The sequence below is a fragment of the Trichechus manatus genome, unplaced genomic scaffold, assembly GCF_000243295.1.
Source record: "Trichechus manatus latirostris isolate Lorelei unplaced genomic scaffold, TriManLat1.0 scaffold00076, whole genome shotgun sequence".
In the NCBI taxonomy this organism is placed as follows: Eukaryota; Metazoa; Chordata; class Mammalia; order Sirenia; family Trichechidae; genus Trichechus; species Trichechus manatus.
The window spans coordinates 11837025-11856592 of NW_004444012.1; the positions used below are offsets into that span (position 1 = coordinate 11837025).

General features: G+C 46.6%; 1 protein-coding gene across 1 annotated transcript in view; it reads right to left on the reverse strand.

Moving 5' to 3' along the window:
- PPIP5K1 (diphosphoinositol pentakisphosphate kinase 1) overlaps window positions 1-19568 on the reverse strand; it is a 33322-nt gene that overhangs the window by 7767 nt on the left and 5987 nt on the right. Inside the window, exons 14-29 of the mRNA XM_023735216.1 lie at window positions 19446-19528; window positions 19142-19273; window positions 18853-18974; window positions 18380-18562; window positions 15523-15664; window positions 15119-15342; window positions 14665-14792; window positions 14364-14478; window positions 14080-14187; window positions 13334-13450; window positions 13018-13182; window positions 10978-11127; window positions 10246-10336; window positions 7330-7455; window positions 6547-6609; window positions 1174-1311 (exon numbers count right to left, since the gene is read on the reverse strand). Of these exons, the coding sequence (XP_023590984.1) occupies window positions 1174-1311; window positions 6547-6609; window positions 7330-7455; window positions 10246-10336; window positions 10978-11127; window positions 13018-13182; window positions 13334-13450; window positions 14080-14187; window positions 14364-14478; window positions 14665-14792; window positions 15119-15342; window positions 15523-15664; window positions 18380-18562; window positions 18853-18974; window positions 19142-19273; window positions 19446-19528 (2087 nt within the window). The remainder of the gene's footprint in view (window positions 1-1173; window positions 1312-6546; window positions 6610-7329; window positions 7456-10245; window positions 10337-10977; window positions 11128-13017; window positions 13183-13333; window positions 13451-14079; window positions 14188-14363; window positions 14479-14664; window positions 14793-15118; window positions 15343-15522; window positions 15665-18379; window positions 18563-18852; window positions 18975-19141; window positions 19274-19445; window positions 19529-19568) is intronic.

A 19568-nucleotide genomic window follows, 5' to 3' on the forward strand; every position in this document is an offset into this window, starting at 1 on the left:
CTTGTGTCAGTCCTTTAGGTAGCCTCCAACACAATTCTTTGAGAATAACTTCTGTTCTGGTCCCTTTGGAATCAGGAAGCAGGGTCCAACACTGAGAAGCAGGCTGCCATCTGCAAGACCACTGCCAAGTAGGGAAGGAGTGCAAGACCAGGGTGAGTAAAAGTGCTGCAAAACCTTCCTACCATTTTTAAGTTGCCTTTTTCTTGATTCAGCATTTGCTTGGTTGCTGTAAACCTTTGACTATTTTCCAGAGTTCTGATAAGTTGATTCGACAGTTTTGCCTTGATTTTTTCAGTGTTTCTGTGAAGGGACACAACCTTAGAGGTTCCTCCTCCCCATTTTCATTAACATCCCCTGTATGGTTTAATTTTTACATTTAGATTTCTGATCCATATGGAGTTTATCCTGGTATATAGAGTGATGTATGGATTCAATTTTAATTTTTGCCAAAAGGCTATCAGTTTCCCAATTCTATTTATTAAAAAGTCTTTATTTTCCCCAGTATTTTGAAATGCTAACCTCATCTAGGAGTCCTGGATGATGCAAAGGGCTAAGCGCTCAACTACTATCCGAAAAGTTGGTGGTTCGAACCCACCCAGAGATGCCTCAAAAGAAAGGCCTGGCAATTTCTTTCCAAAAGGTTATAGCCTTGAAAACCCTACGGAGTACAGTTCTACTCTGGGACACGTGGGGTCGCCATGAGTTGGTTTTTTTTGTTTTGTTTTATATTCATTTATTTCTAGATTTTCTATTTTGTTTCATTGGCCTCTCTGTCTACTCATGTACCAATACTACACTGTTTTAATTATAGAAGTTTCATAATAGGTTTTAATATATGTTAGAGTTAGTACCCCCTCGTTACTCCTCTCTTCAGGGTTTTCCTGGCTATTTACGCTTGTTTATTTTTTAATGAGATCTTCAGAATTGATTTGTCTGACTTTAGAAAAACAACAGTATTTTTATAGGTATCACATTAAATTTATAAATTAACGTGGAAAGGAGTGATATTTCTATAAAGTTGAGTTGGCCTATGCAATTAAAGATTTTTTTCAAGTCTACTTCTGTGTCTTTTAGGAGTACCTAACTATCTTTTTAGTTTACATCTATCTCGTGTTCTAGGAAGCATAAGAGTGGGGCAGAGGTGGAAGTACAAGATGAGAGTATTCTTCATACCTGCAGATGCCTGGGCCTGGGCATCGGTATGGCGTTGGCAGACTCTACTCAAGAATTCACTCACTTGACGCAGAGAAAGGGCATTATGCAGTGTTTCCAGCGGGTAGATGGTAGGCACCATGGAGCATCCTTCAAATCCTGTTAGGGTAGAGATGGACAAAGTCAATGTTATACCTGCTGGATACCACAATTGGCCAAGGAAGCATGGAGAGTCCCTGAGAGCCATCAGGAGAGTCTGTGGTTTTGGGAGTATGGAGTATCCAAGATTCTCAGGAGAGGGAACTCTTCAGAGCCCCTAGGGGAGTCTTTTTGTCTCACCTCCAGATTCCCTAAAAACTTTACCTGCTTAGGCCTCCAGGTGAATCAAATCACCTCTCATCCTACCTACGGAGAGCCTGCAATGTCTCATGGAAAAATTAACAGAATCCCAGTAGGCTAAGCACCTACATTGCTCCTAGTGCTTTCTAGGGGAACAAAACAAGGGTCCAGAGGTGAGGGGTGAAAACTGTAGGGTCTAACATGAGGTAGGGAGGTCACAGAGCTGGGAAGAAACAGCAGATTTCAGGGATCATAAACAAAAGAACCATATTAAGGAGGAGGGCATGGAATCTGAGAAGGGGTCCATGCAGATTCAGGATATGGGTAGAAAGGCTAAAATACTTGGAAGAAAGCTAGAAGGCATGCAATACACATGAAGCTCAGCCCAGGAAAACCACATGCACGATCAGGCTGGGGGATGGAAGTTCTTTCTTGGTCATTTCCATTACATCAAAGCTTCTCCCTTTTGATCTCACTGGAAGATCCCAGAATTGCTAGGATCTCTCTACTCCACCAGGAAAATGAGGCAAACCCCCTAGAAAACAAAGAATAAATACTGATTCTGTGCTCTAAACCCAACAACTCCAATGTAGGTTCGCAGTCTGGGTAGAATCAAGAATAAACCTGAACGTGTAACCTGAATACCAGGGACTGTTGACAGAACAAATTTCCCCGTTGGAAGACCAAGAAATACACATCACCAACCACTTTTTCAGTCCCCAGTCTTTCCTATGCTTCCTCCACATCTTCTTAAAGGGTCTAAGGGTAGGCGGGGCAGCAGGATCTATGCAAGACTCAGTCTCTTGTTCACCAATAACTCAAAAGGATTCTATCTCACCGTCTTCTAACTGCTGGCCCTTGTTTGCCTCAAGGATTCAGATAGGGCCTCTAAAATCTCTGTACCTCAGTTTCCCCCTGTAATCTAGTGGCAGGACAGCAGGAGAGGTACAGTCTCTAGCTCCTCAGAGTGAGTAGAAAAAATTTAGACTGGAAGATGGTGGTAGTAGAAGGTTATAGAGATAAGAACAGATTCCAGGGCAAGAGATTACTCCTAAACTGAATAGAACTAGGGGAGAGATAATGTTAGCGGGTGGTGAGGAAGGAGAACAGGAAGGGGATGAGCAGCCAATGCTACAGCTACCAGACAGTCTGGCCCCAATCCCATCCAAGCTACTAAATGCAAGTCACATAACCTTAGGGGAAATAGGAGAAAGACACAGGCGAGCTCTCCTGCCAGAAGTGCAATAAGCAAAGCAGTCAGTCCCAGCCAGGGTAGTGGCAGCAGCCAGCTTGGTGGCAGGGGGTACCGTAGAGGCACTCGGGGTCATCCTGGCCTGAGCGCAGCCAGTTCCGGAAGAGGCGCAGGTGGTAGGAGCACTGGTGCAGGTGATGCGCCAGCGTGGCATCCAAGGAGACTGGCCGGCCCCCTGGGCAGTCAGAGGAAAAACTGCGCAGCAACCGGACCACAGGGTGCTGGTCATCCAGCAGCTCTGGCGGGGGTGGGGGGACCACGGCAGGAAGCACAGAGATAAAGAAAGAGAAGAAGGAGAGACAATGAGGGGGCACTGACCGGCACAAGCATATGGGAGGTGGGGCTGCTTAGCTCCAAGGTGAGCTAAGAGAGAAGCAGAGCCACTGGGCATCTCTCGTAGGAAAGATGAGTGTTGGCATCACACAGTGAGCCTTAAAGAAGGGGCCAGCGAGACCTCACGATACAGCAAGGCCCTCCCCTTCTTCTTTAAGCAAATTCAGTCAGTGCTTACAAGACAGCAGCCACATCATTCTGGATGGGAGTGAGCTGTCAGTTCTGCAGCTAGCAGCCTTGACTAGAGCCCCTGTGTCCCTCAACTTTCTTGGGCAAACCCTAGTCAAAGGCTGCTTCTCAGAACAGATTTATGAGGTTGGGATAGAGACAAAAAGATTCAGTCACTCAGAGAAGAGGGTCAAGAATGGCATAGGGTAGCAAGATAAAGTCTGAAGCTTAACAATGTTCCTGAAGGTTCAGGCCAGGCCCTCTGGACCAGACTCTAAGATGGCCACAGTGTGGGCTGGTACTAGGCAGCTGGCATAGGAGGTTGGCTGGAGACCAGGTATAGGACTCCTTTAAAACAGAGCATGTAAAAATGGAATCAATATGTGAAAATGTCAACATTGGTTAATCATCCTTTACCATACTCTTGTTAAGCAGATTTTTAAAAAATGTTTGCATAAGTTTCAGGAGTTGGGGGCACTGAATCTAAAGAGGCCAAAAGTTTGATAATTTGTACTTTCTTCCCACTGCTGATAAGTTTAACTGTGCTTTGTTCAGCTGGTGAGTGGAGAAGCCTCGATCCTATACGACTCATTGTTTTAGCTGTTTGGCAAACTTAGTGGATGCTTGCAATTCAGCTGCAAAAGGCACGAGGGACCAGGGTGGGAGAGGAGAGGATGTAGACAAAACAGTTGGGGGAAGATCTTCGGAAAAAGATATAGGGGCTTGAGACCTGATGTGAGGATGGGTAAGAATTTGAGTACAGGATTTTGGTATAGAGTACCAACTCGAGTAGTTCAGCATCTAAGTATCTAAGGATAACTGCTCAGAACTCCCAGACCAGAACTGATTCCACAGGGTGATTCCCACATGAGACGTGAGACTATGGTTTCCAGAAACCCTAGCTGGGATTTCAGGACAAGAGTCAGCTGTACATGGGCTAGTCTGGCAAGCGCTAACTGTACCAATGGTCACACCATTTTGTGGGCTCCCAGGAGACATAGGATTGGCAAATCCAGTGGGCACACTCTGGCATTCTGGATGGGGTGAGCCACAGTCTCTTTCCCACTATATTAGATTACTTTGGAGAGCTCAGCGTGCAGTTTAGTAACGGGCCATACTTGTGTATTTGATGTAGTCACAGGATGTGACAGAAGCTTATCAGAAACAGAGGCAAGGATGGGCTGAGGGCTGCCCTCCCACCAAACCAAGGAGACAGCACTGCCTTGCCTCCTTTCCAAGGGCAGGTCTAGTTTTTCTAGTTTCTGTTCAAAGGTAGGCATCATGGCAAGGAGACAGTGATGATGGGACAGTAGGTTGGCACATTGCTGTGATTAATCTTCCATAAGCATTTGTAGACAGAACATCCACTTTGTAATTGCTGGGTCAGTTGAGCAAGATTTTGACCATGGAGTACAGCCTTCATATTGTCCTGAGGGCCAAATTAAATCTAGATAATCTTCAGTAAGAGACATAATAACTCCAACAGGCAGATCCCAGATTCTGGTTTCTCATGCATGTAGCCTTCAAGCTCAAGTATAAGGACAAAGGAGGCCAGAAGATCCCTGAGGAAGAATTCAGGGTATTTGAGGAGATCATAAATAGCCTTCTCCTACACTATACCTGAATGATCCGGATCTCTCTTCCTCTCCTCCTTTTGTTAGAATTGATTCTTCCTTTCTTCACCTGGTGAGGCTGCTAACCAAGGCTTTAGGGGACTGGAGATACATAGTTTGGGAATCTGTTTTATGAATTTGTGTCTTTTCTCATTAAGCCTGAAAACTAGGAGATCTTTGATTTAGCGCTGGTTTCAGGGCTCCAAGTTCCTGTTACCATATTCGGGATCCTAAGTAACGTGTCTCCTAAGTCTAAGCAACAGGCTCTGGGATTGGCGCATTAGGTTCTACTTCAGAGATGACCGTAACACATGAAGGCCGGAAGAATGTGAAGCTAAATGAGTAGGCACCGCCATGCCACACTGACTGGGGGGCTCCTGTCACAGGAACAGATGGGAGCCTGGCGGGGAGGGGGCTAAACTGGAGAAGTGCAGGCTCAGGAGAGATTTCAGCAGTGCCTAGTGCAGATGTATGGCATGACTGGGCTAAAGTCTAGCAGCTGCCACTGGTTAGGGTACAGGAGATCAGCACCTGGACGTTTTTCTAGCCAGGAAGCCAGATTAACATCATCTCCCTCAGAGGGTCTTAGCTCTAAGACAGAAGAAAACTAAATCTAATGACATTGGATTTACCTTGAAGACAAGATACAATGCAGAGAGAAAGCTAAGGATACAAAGGATAAAACCTTAACGGGGAGTGAGCCCTGGGTTCCCATTATATCCCACAAAGACACCATAGCCCTCCGGTTTTTGTTTTCCACAGATGTCCAAGCTCTCCCACCACAGTGCAGGCCAACCGAGCTCTTCAATGTTCTTTAAATACTATTCCTTCCTTAGCTCCCCCAGGATCCCCAGAAGACATCTCAACCTTCACCTCTAGCTTCTGCGAGAAAGCAGTGCCATATGTAAGCTGGGCCTATGTGGAAACTACATTGAAAAACTCAAGGTACAATCTTTTTTCCTTTACCTACCACCTCCTACTCCTTTCTTTTTCTCTTTCACCCCAAATTGATCTGGGCTCCTGCTTTCTAGGCCCAGGCACTAGGTTAGTAGTAACATAAAGCAGATGTCAGGTACATGAGAGCCACACAAAGTACACACAATGGTAGGCTATAGGAATATGAAGACAGGAAACTATACTCAAGATTAATACCCTTCTGGGGAGGGTTGGGAGCTGGGAACCGCAGCACTACTCCACAAGAAGAACAAACTTGTCATGCCATCCCCAACAACAGAGTTGGAGAAAAAACAGAAAGACCAAAATTATATGAGCTGAGGGCTGTGGAAAAAAAGAGAAGAATGGGGATGATTTGGAAATACTATTCTCTTCCTAAGAAGGGGAACCATTACCATGTTTGTATAATGTTTGGCAGTCATGTGATGGAAATGGAAGATGCTTAATCAATATTTTGGTGTGATGCAGACAGAAGTGATACAATAGTGATGATGGTGGTTATGGAAGTAAGACATTAAGTTGCCACAGATACTGGGCAGCCAGGCTGCAGCGAAGGCTAAGGTTGTCACAACAAGGGAAATGTCCCAGGAGGGACACTTAGTGAGCGACTCATTCGGAGACAGCAGGGTGTCAACACAGTGGAAGGAGAGACAAAATCAGTGTCAGAACTCAGAGGTTAAGTGCCTGGAGATGACATGATGAGGAGGAACGATGTTGAGTCAGAAGCAAACGTACCGTTAGTCGGATGCTTTGCAAACGACACAGAAAATCGTTTTACGGCCGGGACAAACAAGAGCTCTGGGGAGAAAAGACATCATGGGGATTATACCCACTCCTACCCCCGCCCTCTGCTCTGGAATCTGCCCAAAATATACTCTGTTCTGTATACTCTGTTCTTTACAGTCAGTTACGTGAACTGCTCCCATCCCCACCCCTCAGCTTCCTGACTATATTTCAACATTTTCCCTTGGCATAATCTCCTCTTCCGAATCTGTGTGTCATCTCTACCACAAGACGGCCCCACGAACAATCCTAATTTCTCCACCACACCCTCTTTCTGGTCATTTGGAAACAAAATCTTTATAGAAACTTTCATCCCATCCCCCAATCTCTTTCCATGTCATCTTTCCTGCCTTGGCTGGGCAACTTTCCCATTCCTAAACCTGATCTCCTGGATTTAAGCAAGCCTCCACTGCATTCTTCCTGACCATGGATCATCCTCCTGGGTCCTTACCCTACAGGCTAGAGTTCAGGAAAGAGTACAAAGGTGGAGTCATTGATGTAGCAGGGCCGTATGAAGGGATAAGCATAAATAAGTAGTATCTGTATGGCGAGAGGAAATGCAAATGGAGAGGGGGATGAAGTCCTGGTTCCTTCTCCCATCTATAACTGATGAAGAAAACTTCTGTCATAGGGTCAATGTCAGTGCCATCATAAGCATGAATAGGTCTTGAGCTGTGTCCTTGCTGGGGGACAAATGGAGAAAGGAGTTGCCCCCCCCAAAACCCACCCACATACCATCTCGGTGCTTCAGACTGGCAGGTGGTAGCTTTTTGCCATGGCTGCGGGCGTAGTCCTGTAGATTCGGGGCGCTGGAGGAGCCACCCAGCACTGTGGTGCTGAACAGCCCTGTGCACTGTGAGCCTGCAAGGCCGGGAGTGCATTAGTAGCCACGAAAAGCTGCAACTACTACACAGAAATACATACAATTCACACGACAACATCAAGACACACACAGCCACTTAGAGCCACTACCACATGGCCGCTACACATAACCACAAATAGCTTTCACTACTGTCCACAGCCACACTGGGCAAGCAAAGTAGGGGTTCTCCTGAAGAGGCTACAAGGCAGAGGCATGAGGCCACTACAAATGCAGGGTTAGTCATATTAGGGGATTCAAAGCTACTTAAAGTGGTAGACTAAGCTCTTCAGGTGGCTCTCAGAAATGCCAAAAGAATAGGTAGATCCCTATAGAACCCCTAGATTTAGTTTAATGCCCCTTACCCTGGGAATAAGTTTGAAGAACCCAGAAAGCTAGTCCCCTGCAGGTTTCAAAGGAAAGAACTCTTACTGAAACTAGAGACTATGTTTGGAGCACTCAGCTGGAACCCTTCTAATTCTTCCTAGATTCTTCATCCAGTGTCCCCTCCCTTCCACCTCCTTTCAGGCATTTTTACCTCACCCAAGAAAAAAAATATAAGACTCACTGAATTTTTAAAGCTGTGAAGGACTCAGAGATTAACCTAGTTCAACCTTTTTATTTTAGAGACCCAAAAGGGATTTCATTTGCTCAAGAGATATAGTTTGTTAGGAGCTAAGCTGGGCTAGAATCAGGCCTTTTGACTCTGAGGACAAACTGCACTCAGAAAATAATTTTTTCATCAAGAGGAAACAGAGCATTGCTACTGAAGACAAGATGGACACAAACTGGAAAATCAGCTGATTACACATAGAGCACGCCTACTGTGTGCTGAGCACCCTACTAAGGAGAAGGGCCCAGTGAGCAAGAAACAACAAGAAAGACAAGTCTTCTGATCTCAAAAGTTTACTATCCTGTAAGTCCTATTCTAAAGTCAGATGCCCACACACAGAAGTTCAAAGAGAGAAAAGAGAACTCCACCGCCAATCAGAGGAGTAAAGAAAACTGAAAAAATCTCTGAAGAAAATTAATCAAGCTAGTACTGTCCCCAGTGTGTGGTCTAGAGTAGGGTTAGGGCTCCATGGACCCCTCTCCAACTATAGCTCACAAGGTCAGAGTGGGCAGGGAGAGACAAGGCTGACACTCAAGTTCTTAGGATTTGCCCTTCTACTTCCAAACCCATCTTAGCCAAGACCCTGGGTTTGCCTTGGGAACTTAACACTCGTAAGGGAGGTGAGGCCAATTTTCTTTGAGCCCACAAAGAAGGCGCCATGGTTTTAAGAGTCCCAAGATTTCAGGGTCACCACAGAAATTAGGAAGTTCAAATAGCTGATAATCTTAACCCTGGAATTCCTCGATACAGCGACTTTCCCTACCTTTCATGCTCAAACAGGCTCTGGAATGGAGTTTCAGAGAGCAATAAGGGTTGCTAAATATGTCTGCTTTTCTTCAGAGGAGCTAAAAAGAGCTGGCTGTGTCCCAGAGCACCACAAGCTCTGTTCTACATTTAATTCCGCCTCTGAATAATTTCCTGGCATAGCCCCGCCAACACCAATCTGCCAAGTCCTCGGATCATCTCAGAGGGTAGTTTTATCACCACCATCTGTCAACCAGTCCCAGGTCCACACCTCTGCCTTGTTCTTGACAGAACACCCACTTAACCAGGCCAGATACACATACCTTTTTTCCAGACTACCTTGGTAACCTATTCTTTTCTGGCACTTCTGGGAAGAGAAGTCCATATTATAGACCTACACCCTTGTCATTTATTTCTTATGCCCCAAACCATCTACCTCATTTCAGAGATCTGGAATGCAAACTATCCCCATAAAATTAGCCTGGAAATTTTTCAAAACCTTTCTTCCTCTTGCTGGACGAAATGCTGACCATTTTGGGGCAAAAAAAAATTGGGTACCAAGGACAAAGCTAACAAAAAAAATGAGGAGCTAACTGGAGAGAATAATAGGATAATATGATAGAAAGAAGCCAGGGACCAAGTCACACAATTGTCTCTGACCTCCAGCTCTAATTACCGACTCACAAGGTACTGTGTTCAGAAATAACCCCTCCCAACGACCACTTCCTCCACCGAAGAATACAGTATCCTCTGAGACTTGGTCCTTCCTACAGTCTGTGTTTTTAGGAAAGGTTGGATGATGCTCTCCACTCCTCTCCAGGGATCAAAAAAATCAAGAGACATTCCCTCAAAGTCCTGAGGGAAGCTTCTGTCACTATACCAGTCTCAGATTTACCCTTTAATTTTCTGGAAGGAAGGAAAAAAAGTTACAGGATTAGGAAGGGATGGAGGAGAGGGCATAGAGGTAGGAGGAGCCAGAGCAGGGGTGTGAAAAACATACGTTTCAGAGGAAGACATGGAACAAGTTCTCCAAATGAGGACTATGACACTTACAGGGGTCACAAGTACCTCTATTTATAGCTCTGTCTCTGATAACTCTGAAGGTTCAGAGTTTCCATGGCCCCTTACGGTCTGGGCTACACTGGAGGGACAGATAAGGAATGAGAGGGGAAGCCAGAAAAATGGCCTTCAGCCATAGAAATGGGGCTTGGTGTAGAAAACCAAAAGGCAAACACCTTCCTGGGATGGAAACAATCATCTGGGATCAAAGTTCACACCTAAATATGGCTTCTCCCAATTCGTCTTCCCCATCCCACCTGACAATACTGCTGACTAGATGGGCCCAACTCCCATGACTAAGATTTCCCACGTTAAACTATAAAAACAGACAGACACCCCTTCCCGACGTCAGGTGAAAGATGGCAGGAAATCATACCTAGGCCACTCTGCTTCATCTCCGTTGGTGGCCGGGAAGATGAAAAGAGCCGATAGCCACCAGGCCTTGAGGATGAAGTCTCAGAAAGCACCTGCAGAAAAAGGACTCTATATCACCATTTTACCACCTCAACCCAGAAGTCTAAAACCCAGGTCCTGAATTCCTGCCCCTACAAAGCCAAGCAGTGTGATGTGAAGAAGTGTAGAAGAACCAATTAATTTTGATGGGGGAAGAAGAAAGAAAAGGGAATAGAGAGTGTACTTTGTGGAGGAAATTGCCCAAGTGATCCTTCTGTCCTAGAAGGCACTTCTATTTCTAGGATGCCTCTGGTGTCCCTCAGCCCTTCCCATCTCAAATCTGAAAAATAATTATTCAACACCTCCTAGTACTCAACAGAGCAGGAACCCCAATTTTTCTCTTTCCCTCCCCAGGACTCAAAAAGCTTATCACGACTCAGCTACAAATAAGAAATCAAGTGTGGCCACTCTCTCTTCTCTCTATGGACAGCTGTGGCTATGACAACTACGCTCAATTTCTTGTCTGAACCAAGAAGCCCTCCCCTCCAAATATCTCACTGCTGGAGACGTGAAACAGATTTCCAAAAAGCCCGCAAGGGCCCAATCACACAACCCCCAACATACACACACCCCACTTAGATAGTATTCTGAGTCCCTAGATCCCAAAAGGCAAAGACAGAAGGCAGAAAAGGCAGGGAAGATAGGGAGGGGACACCTGTGTGCAGGACGCCAGGTGAGTGGTGGACACAGCCCGGGGCTGTAGGCCGATGGCTGGGGAAGGCCGGGGGAGGTCTCCTGACCTCCGGCGGCGCCGTCCCCGCAAGGGGATCAGGTCCAGGCTCCCCGTACACTGCATGTTCATGACCTGCAATCAGACCGGGTGGAAAGCCGGTCACGGCTCCTTTAACCCCTCAGCTCCCGAAAGCCCCAGTGCCCATAGGGCAGAGCTAGTTACAGGGCTGGAGAGAATGACCACCTTGGGCATAGCTGCTATGAAGGTCACAGGGTTTGTAACCTAAAACAGTCCAAAAATACAAGATGACAAGAGGAAAAGAAGAGGTGAGGGAAGGGTTGTAAGCGACAAGGATAAGATTGCCCAATACCTATGCTTACAGAGCAAGGAGAGGCTATATTAATATTCCAAGGCTGTGTGACCAAGAAGCAGAAAAAAGACTTTCTTGCAAAGCTTGAGAGCACATCCCAGGCAACCATCTTCCTAGATGAGCCAGGGTATAAGCAGCACTAGTAACTGAAGGGAAGGGATGAGATTACAATAGAAAGCTTTCTGTAGGCCTGAAAGAGAGAAGTCAATCCCATCAAGTCTGAGAGATGATACACGGAGAACTCTCTTTTGGCCTATGTCTCTTGATTGCTTAAACCAGAAGACAGAAGGGCGTCACGCACAACAGCGCTGGGGAGACCAGCAGACTAGGTGGATGGGGGGAGCTTTAGATGTGGAGGAGCAGTTTATTGATGGACGATTATGTGCCATTCTGTCCATTTGATCTATTTCACATGAGCCTGCAGGCTTCTAGAGTACGATGGATACCAAATTACATCTAAACCTCAGAGGAAAGAATACATAACTCACCTAAAGGAACTCTGCGTAGAATACATAACTCACCTAAAGGAACTCTGCATATGCATAACTTCAAATCCACCTTAAAATAATCAGGAAGCAAAGGATGAGTCCAGAAAAGAGACTGCAGTTTTTCTTCTCAGCTTTCTCCAAAACCTGAAGTTTAAACCTCTGGCTGAACAAAGCTAGTTACTAGATTCTTCTGAGATAGCCCTAAAAGGGAAAAAACTAATTCCTCCAAGACAGAGAGCTGGCACAGAGCCAGGTGAACTGATTCATCCGGTCAGAGCAGGACCCAAATCAGACAGTCAGAGACAGGAAGAAGTCATGGGGTCAAAAGGAGTGCTGTTGGCCCAAAAAAAGGGAAACAGTCTTTCCAGGAAAAAAGACCCAAACAACTGGAGAACTAGAACCGAAGGCTAGAGACAAACTCCCAGAAGAGCAGAACACGGGACCAGGCAGACAAACCTCTTTGTCAGAACAAAGAGAAGAAAGACAGACCTCCAAACTTGATTCCCTTTCGGGGATGATGGTATAGATAACCCTAAGGGGTTAAATTAAAGTGACAGGTCTTTGCCCCTAACAGACCTATAATTTTTACTCAAGGCAAAAGAGGAATGGAGAGAGCGTGGCCTTTAATAGTAATTATATAGTTATGACAGTTAAGTTATTATAGTTACTATTTATAAAGGGCCTTTAAGCTGGCTATCACTCCTATTTTACAGATGAAAAAATTACTCCTATTTTACAGACTTGGAGAAGTTACCTGTCCAAGGTCACACAGCTTCTAAGATCAGACTGGGATTTTAGCCCAGAACTGTCAGACTTCAGAGTTCATGCTGTTTCTACTATATTTCCTCTTAAAGAACTGCCTTTCCACATTCATTTACAGGTATCCTCCTCAATCTCACCTCTTAATACCCTTATCTCTCGGGCACCCTTCACTGACATCTCTGAAATCTCAGAAGTAGCAACCAGTCTAGAGGAGCTCTGTTGGGGGCCAGCTGTGAAAGAAGGATGAAGTAAAACATATTCATTAGGGGCAGGAAGACTCAGGTCCCCAAGAATGGTTCCCTGATAGGAGCCCAAGGGGATTCAGACGACACATAGATACTGTCCTGTGAGCGCTTCCACCCCTTCCTGTCTTTGGTCTTTGTCCCAAGCCCCTCCCATTACCTCCATGGAGCCAGCTTTTCGGTTGCGAATGAGAGGCGATCTCCTCGGGAGGCCAGGGCCCTCAGAGGGCTGGGCTGAAGTCTGCAGTGCCCGGTCTGGCTCATCTGATGCCTTCCTGGGACACAGGTTCTCTATGCTGCCTTGGTCTGTCTTCATCTCTTCATTCTGTTCAACAGGCACAGATAAGAGAGGCGTCAATGGCCTCCAGCCTCCTAATCCCAGACTACCCAACTCTTTTACCTCCCTGTTACTGCTTCCCAGTTTCCCATCACTAGGTTTGTAAGACCTCAGGTCCCAAATCCAGAGCAGGACCCACCTCAGAAGAGGCCGGACGGAATCCACAGCCAGTTGGGGCACTGCCTTCTTCCTCAACACCTTTCACTCCAGGGCTGAAGTGCAGCTCCACATGGAAGCGCTCCTCTGATAAGGGATCCTACAGGGCATCACCAGATGAAGGGGCAGTTGGGAGAAGCTGGGTATGGTGGTGGAAGAGAGGAACTCAAGAGGATACACCCTCCTCCCAGGGCTGAGGTTTCAGGGTCTTGCCTCACTCTAGGGCTCATCTGCTAGAGCTTTCACTATAGCCTAATGTCACAGAATTCTCATTCTCCCACCTCTGCCGTTTCTAGCTCACCACTCCACATGACTTTCCAACTTCCAGTTCTGCAACCCTTTCCGTCTATTTCTCGCCGTAACTCAGCTTTGCTACAGTGCATACAGCAGCACATTTAAAGATATCTTTGTGGAACCAGATGAAGTTCATGTGTAACAGTGTTTGAAGAGAAAAAAAGACTCATTATAACAAGAGTTCTAAGGAATACCATCCCTAATTCCATATCCTCCCCAATGCCAGAGCTATGTTCTAGGGTGTCTCTCTGGCTCAACACCATCCAAGAACACATTTTTGTTCCAGTAAGAACCTCCTAGATGCTGTCATACTGTGCTCTAGGTGCCACACCTAGCCGGATTCTACAAATTATGAGGGTAAAAAATTTTTTTCTAAAAGGGCATGGAGGCAGAGAGAAGGGGCCCTCTCCTCATCCCACCCGGCCAGCTCCTCACCCGTGTGTTGTCCTCATAAAGCATGATGACAATCTGGGTCATGTAATTGAGCTCAGAGATGGCACTAAGATAAGCCAAAGCGCGCTGCCATTGTGCATCCTGGGTCTCCTACCAAACACAGGAAGACGTAAGCCAAGATCCAAGGACAGGAGAGTCAGGGATGGGCAGGAACATAGAGAAAGGAACATAAAGAAAGCTTGCAGTAAAAAAAGAAGCATTAGGAGGAACAGAAAAGAATGCTGAGAAAAGATGTTCACAGGCTGAATGCAAAAGAGGACGCTTACATCAAGAAGTCCTCCATAACGGAAGACACTCAGTAGGGAGTGGACGTGGCTCTCACTGGTGAAATAGAGACGTGTTCGAACATGGCGGCCTGGGGAGAGCACTCCTCGGGAGTACCTGAGATAATAGCTAAGTCACTCACACAGTCAGATACTCCTCTTCCCACCCCTCCACAAACTCCCTCCTCCCACCTCAAAGACTTCTCCTCTCCTTTCTATGCCAGGATGTCATCTATTCTTGGTTCCCCAGGGCTCCCTGACATGCCCCTCCCTCCATCCAGCACCCCTCCCAGCCCTCCCTCACAGAGGATGCAGCTTGTTGACAGACTCATCCTCGTGGGTTCTCTGCAGGTCAAGCAGTATCTTCCGCAATAGTGGAAGACAGAAGCCGACAGCAATTTCCAGTTTCTCCTCTCGACTGATTCCGTACTCCTAAGTGTCACAGACAAGAAAAAAGCACCTCATTGAATCTTGTTTTCCTCTTATCTCATCCTCCCAGGCCCACGACCATGCGTGTCTTCACCTCAGGTCTAGGGCTTCTCTCATATCCACCACATTCCCCCTCTCCAGGTTTCTCTACAGTTAGCCTCTTGTACTTACCCAGAGCCAGACTGGACCTCAAGATTTGTAGCAACTCAACCAATTCCTTCTCTAAGTTTCCTTCCTCTGATTCCCACCCCACCCCTCCTTTCCATCTTTTCTCTGCTTCCATCCCCAGTGTTCCTATGCCCAGGCTAGATCCCTTCTATGAGACACACCTGGGGAATGACCACATCGGCCAGTGCCTTAGAGAGACGGAGCAACTCTGCTGTGCCTTCAAGTCCCAGACTCCCATTGTGCTGCACATCATACTTGACACAGTCATATATATCGGGGATCTTACTGATGTCATAGCGCCCACTTTTCTGTCGAAAGTCACGCTCCAGCTTGCTCCAGCGCTGTAGCATGAGCTCTAGTGTCTCACTGTGGTAGAGTTGCAGGTCTGGAAGAAGGCAGGCAGAGCCAAAGATTTTACCTCTAACTAAAGATCTTGACAACTCTGAAGTAGAACCAGAGATATGAACATTCCTTGTCTCAGATATTTAGAAGAGGAGACAGGAATACCTGAGAAACCCATCCACACCTGCGACCTTGAAGAGAAGATAGCAGCATTCATACCCACCTACAGACTTGGGGTCCTGCATCCGTTCCTGGATCTGGCGGGTGAGGTTTTCAATCAGGGCAAATACCTGATCACAGATCTTCACAGGATTCTGGATGATAGCCATGGAGTTGAGCAGGGAAGCACTTCCAGTGGGAGCCAGCTGTGGGGAATAGAGAGAAGAAAAGCAAGACAGGCTCAGCATCAATTGTCCAGGTTCCTGTGAGCTTGTTACAAAAAGATTGCCTACAACACAGATCTGTTTGTTGGCTCGCTCCCATGAGCATTCTTAGGCCACTGGGCACACTAGTGGTTCAGGACCTTCAGGTGAGGGGACTGCTCTAGCACACAGTCACCTAAGAGAAGTTGATCTTAAAAGTCTTAGAGCCTAGAGGTCTTCTCTCAGGGGTTCTAAGATACACATGGAAAATGCTGCGGAATAAAGATTAAATCAAAATCCCCGAAATCTCCATAGTTTTCACGGAGGGACATTAGAAACAAGAATATCTTGCTCCTCTAGACAAGATATTAGCCTGAGCCTAGAGTAGAGGTGCTGCCTCAGAACTGGGTTTCAACTCAAGCTTTTGGGACATTCACAGTCCATGAGGGATGCCACCATATGCGGAGGGGGAAAGAGGCTATGGGTGGAACACACACATTCTACCTAGGTCCTCACTAGTCTCATTCTTGCCAGTAAAAGGAAATAGAGAGAAAAGGAAAGATGCCTTAGTTTTTCTGGATTTGGCCCTGAGCAATGGATTGGAAAATAAGGTCCTGCCCCTTATCAAGTCCTACTCGGAGCCCTTGGCAATGTGCTCATCTACTTAGTTCGTTTAAGAATATACCAAAAATGAGGAGCTGTCAGAGATGAGTTGGTGGGAAGCTACTGTCTGGCAAATGATCCCCTGTCAATCATGGCCTGGACCCATTCTAAGCTAACCCTAAAGTCAGATCCACTCAGACACGAGGTGATGTAAGGCCAGATCTGAACTCCAGGATGGAACCCTGATATATGGACTTTCCTCAGCAGCCTGGACTTGGGGCAGCTCCCTGCAGAAAAAGGAAGGTCCTTGGACTTGCGTAGACTCTATTTCCCTGATAAAGTCCTAAAAGCCTCTGGGCCTATTCCCTGGCACTAGAGGGGTAGGCGAGGGCACCCTCTCACTCAGCAGCTGCTGAGTGATACATAGGAAGAAGAATGACCGTGTTGGGTAGTGGCATCCACTGCAATTGTTAGGGTGAGCCAGTGTACTGAAGTGGTGACAGCCTGGACTCCAGAGTTAGGCTCCTTGGGTGCATACTAGCTGGGTGACCTTGGAAAAGTTGCTTAAATTCTTCTGACTCTAGGTTTCTTCATCTGTAAAATGAGGGAAAAGTTGTACAGGTCCACAGTCCTTGTTGTGGATTAAAGACAGTCATTAATTCTCCGTCACCTTCCATTTCCCTTGAATCTGGCCTGGTCCTGTGACTGCTTAAACAATAAAATAACAAAGTTATGCTATGCTAGTTCTGGGCCTACGCTTTCAGAAAGCCTGGAACCTTCTGCTTTTGCGCTTTTGGGGAGCCCTAAGCTACCACTGGAAACTCTGGTGGCATAGTGGTTAAGAGCTATGGCTGCTAACCAAAAGGTCGGCAGTTCAAATCCACGAGGCTCTCCTTGGAAACCCTATGGGGCAATTCTACTCTGTCCTGTAGGGTCGCTATGAGTCGGAATCGACTCAACAGCAACAAGTTCTTAAGCTACCATTGGAGCCCTGGTGGCAGAGTGGTTAAGCATTTGGCTGCTAATCAAAAGGTCGGCAGTTCAAATCCACCAGCTGCTCCTTGGAAACCCTATAGGGCAGTCCTACTCTGTCCTATAGGGTTGCTTTGAGTCGGGATCGACTTGATGGCAACGGGTTTGTTTTTGGAAGCCCTGGTGGCACAGTTGTTAAGCACTCGGCTGCTAACCAAAGGGTCAATGTTTCAAACCCGCCAGCTGCTCTGTCGGAGAAAGATGTAGCAGTGTGCTTCCGTAACGATTACAGCCTTGGAAACCCTATGGGGCAGCTCTACTCTGTACTATAGAGTCACTATGAGTCGGAATCAACTCGACAGCAATGGGTTTGGTTTTGGGAACTATCACCTAAGAAGTCTAGCTACCATGCTAGAGAAACCCCACAGAGAAGAAAACATGCAGAGAGGAGAGGCTCTAAAACTACCTGGAGAGCAGACAGAGAAAGAGAACCCAGCTATCCCAGCATCCCAGGTGAGCCTCCAGATGTTGATCTGACTAAAATTTCATGAGACACCCCAAGTAACTGAAAACAACAATCAGTTTATTATCTCTCACGATCCTCAGCTTAGTTGAGCCTAGAACTGTGAGAGATAATAAAATGATTGTTGTTTTCAGTTACTAAACTTTGGAGTAGCTTTTTTTACACAGCAATAGATAACAAGTATTCTTTTATTCAAAATCCTGGGACCCAGCTGTGTTTTGGAATTGAGACTTTCTCAGACTTTAGGAAGTTAATACAGTACATATGACATACATAACACCTCCAGCAGGGTCTGGGACATAAGCAAACGCATTAATATTTCTATAGCAAAATGTATTACTACACTAAGTGGGATAAATATGGATTATAAACAGCCTTAGGACAGTTCACGTCATGTCAGGTTCTGCCACCAAATGAATCTTGATGCCAAACTTATCAAAATCTTTTCAGTTTTTGAAGTTGTGGATAAGAGGCTATGAGCCCACTTATCTCAAAAGGTTACTGTAAGGGCTAAATGAGATAACATATGCAAAGCACACAGGAGTGCCTGCCACATAGGAAGCACTATTATTTAGAATTCTAGGAATTTGGGATCCGGGGTGTTGTGGGCACAGCCTGACCTGATCATAGTCTTCAGGGCCAAAAGGCGCATCCTGCTGCAAAATGTGGTGCAGACGAGCCTTCACCCGGTGCTGGCAGCTGCTCAAGGAGTCACCATCGCTGTCCAGGAGCCCGTTCATGTTGGCACTCTTCACCATTTGGACCAGAATGGGTGTCAGCTCCCCTTCTAGAGCCAGAAGGCCCTGGGGGAGAAACACAGGTCTGCTAGTTTCCCTTCCCGGCTGGTCCCCTTAGGCCTCGTGGGACCCAGAGATCAAACGGGAGCTCGCTTGGAGAGCTGGGATAGAGGTCTAGGGGCCTACCCCCTCTAGTTAGTACCAGCTCATTCTCAGTAGTATAGAATGCGTCAGACACGAGTAGAAACTTCTCAGAGTCAGCACACAAACACCCTGAAATTTCCCAGCTCGTTCTCTAAACTATCCGCGTCTCTACCTGCTGGAAGCTAGGGCTGTGGGAAAGTGGTAGGATGTACCTTAGCAAAGGCAGCGGCAGTCATCTGGACACGGCCCTCATCAGAGGCATAGATCTTGAGGTCATGGCGGAAGGTGCTATGGAGACGAAGCAGCCCACAACCAGGGAAGCCAGCATAGTCACCTGGGGGCAACCAGGAGGACCAGAAATGGACTGCTATAAGTACCCAGGCTATAAATATTCATTTCCCCTTGAACTTCCCCACTGCCCCTGTCCCTTCATTTCCCTCAACTTATTCTCTGATCATCTTATTCCAGCCTTGCTCGGTATTTACCTCCCAAAACACTCACCCTGTCCTCCGGGGTACATGCAGCGGAAAGCTCGCCCCAGCTCCTCAGCCTGAACACGGCCAGCAGGAGTCAGTTCTCCACCCCACTTCAGTACCAGCAGTAGAGATGGGGTCAGAGCCTCCCTCTGCGGATCTGAGGGAATAAGGGGTAATGAATAGGTCTAGATCTAAGGAAAACAGTGGGGACATCTAATGTTAAGTCTCCTGAGGAGCCTAGAAAGGTAATCTGGGACAGAGGTCACCTAAGAGTTCAAGAATAAGAGAGCTGAGTGGTAACAGGAATGGGGTGTTTTTTTATATCTTACCTTGCCCCTCATTAGAAGCTTTTACTCCATGAGGGTAGTAAGTCAACTGCACCTTCCGGTTGATGCCTGAGAAGTGACCATACCTGTAGGATAAAGTCCCAGTTTCCTTTCTACCCCAGCACC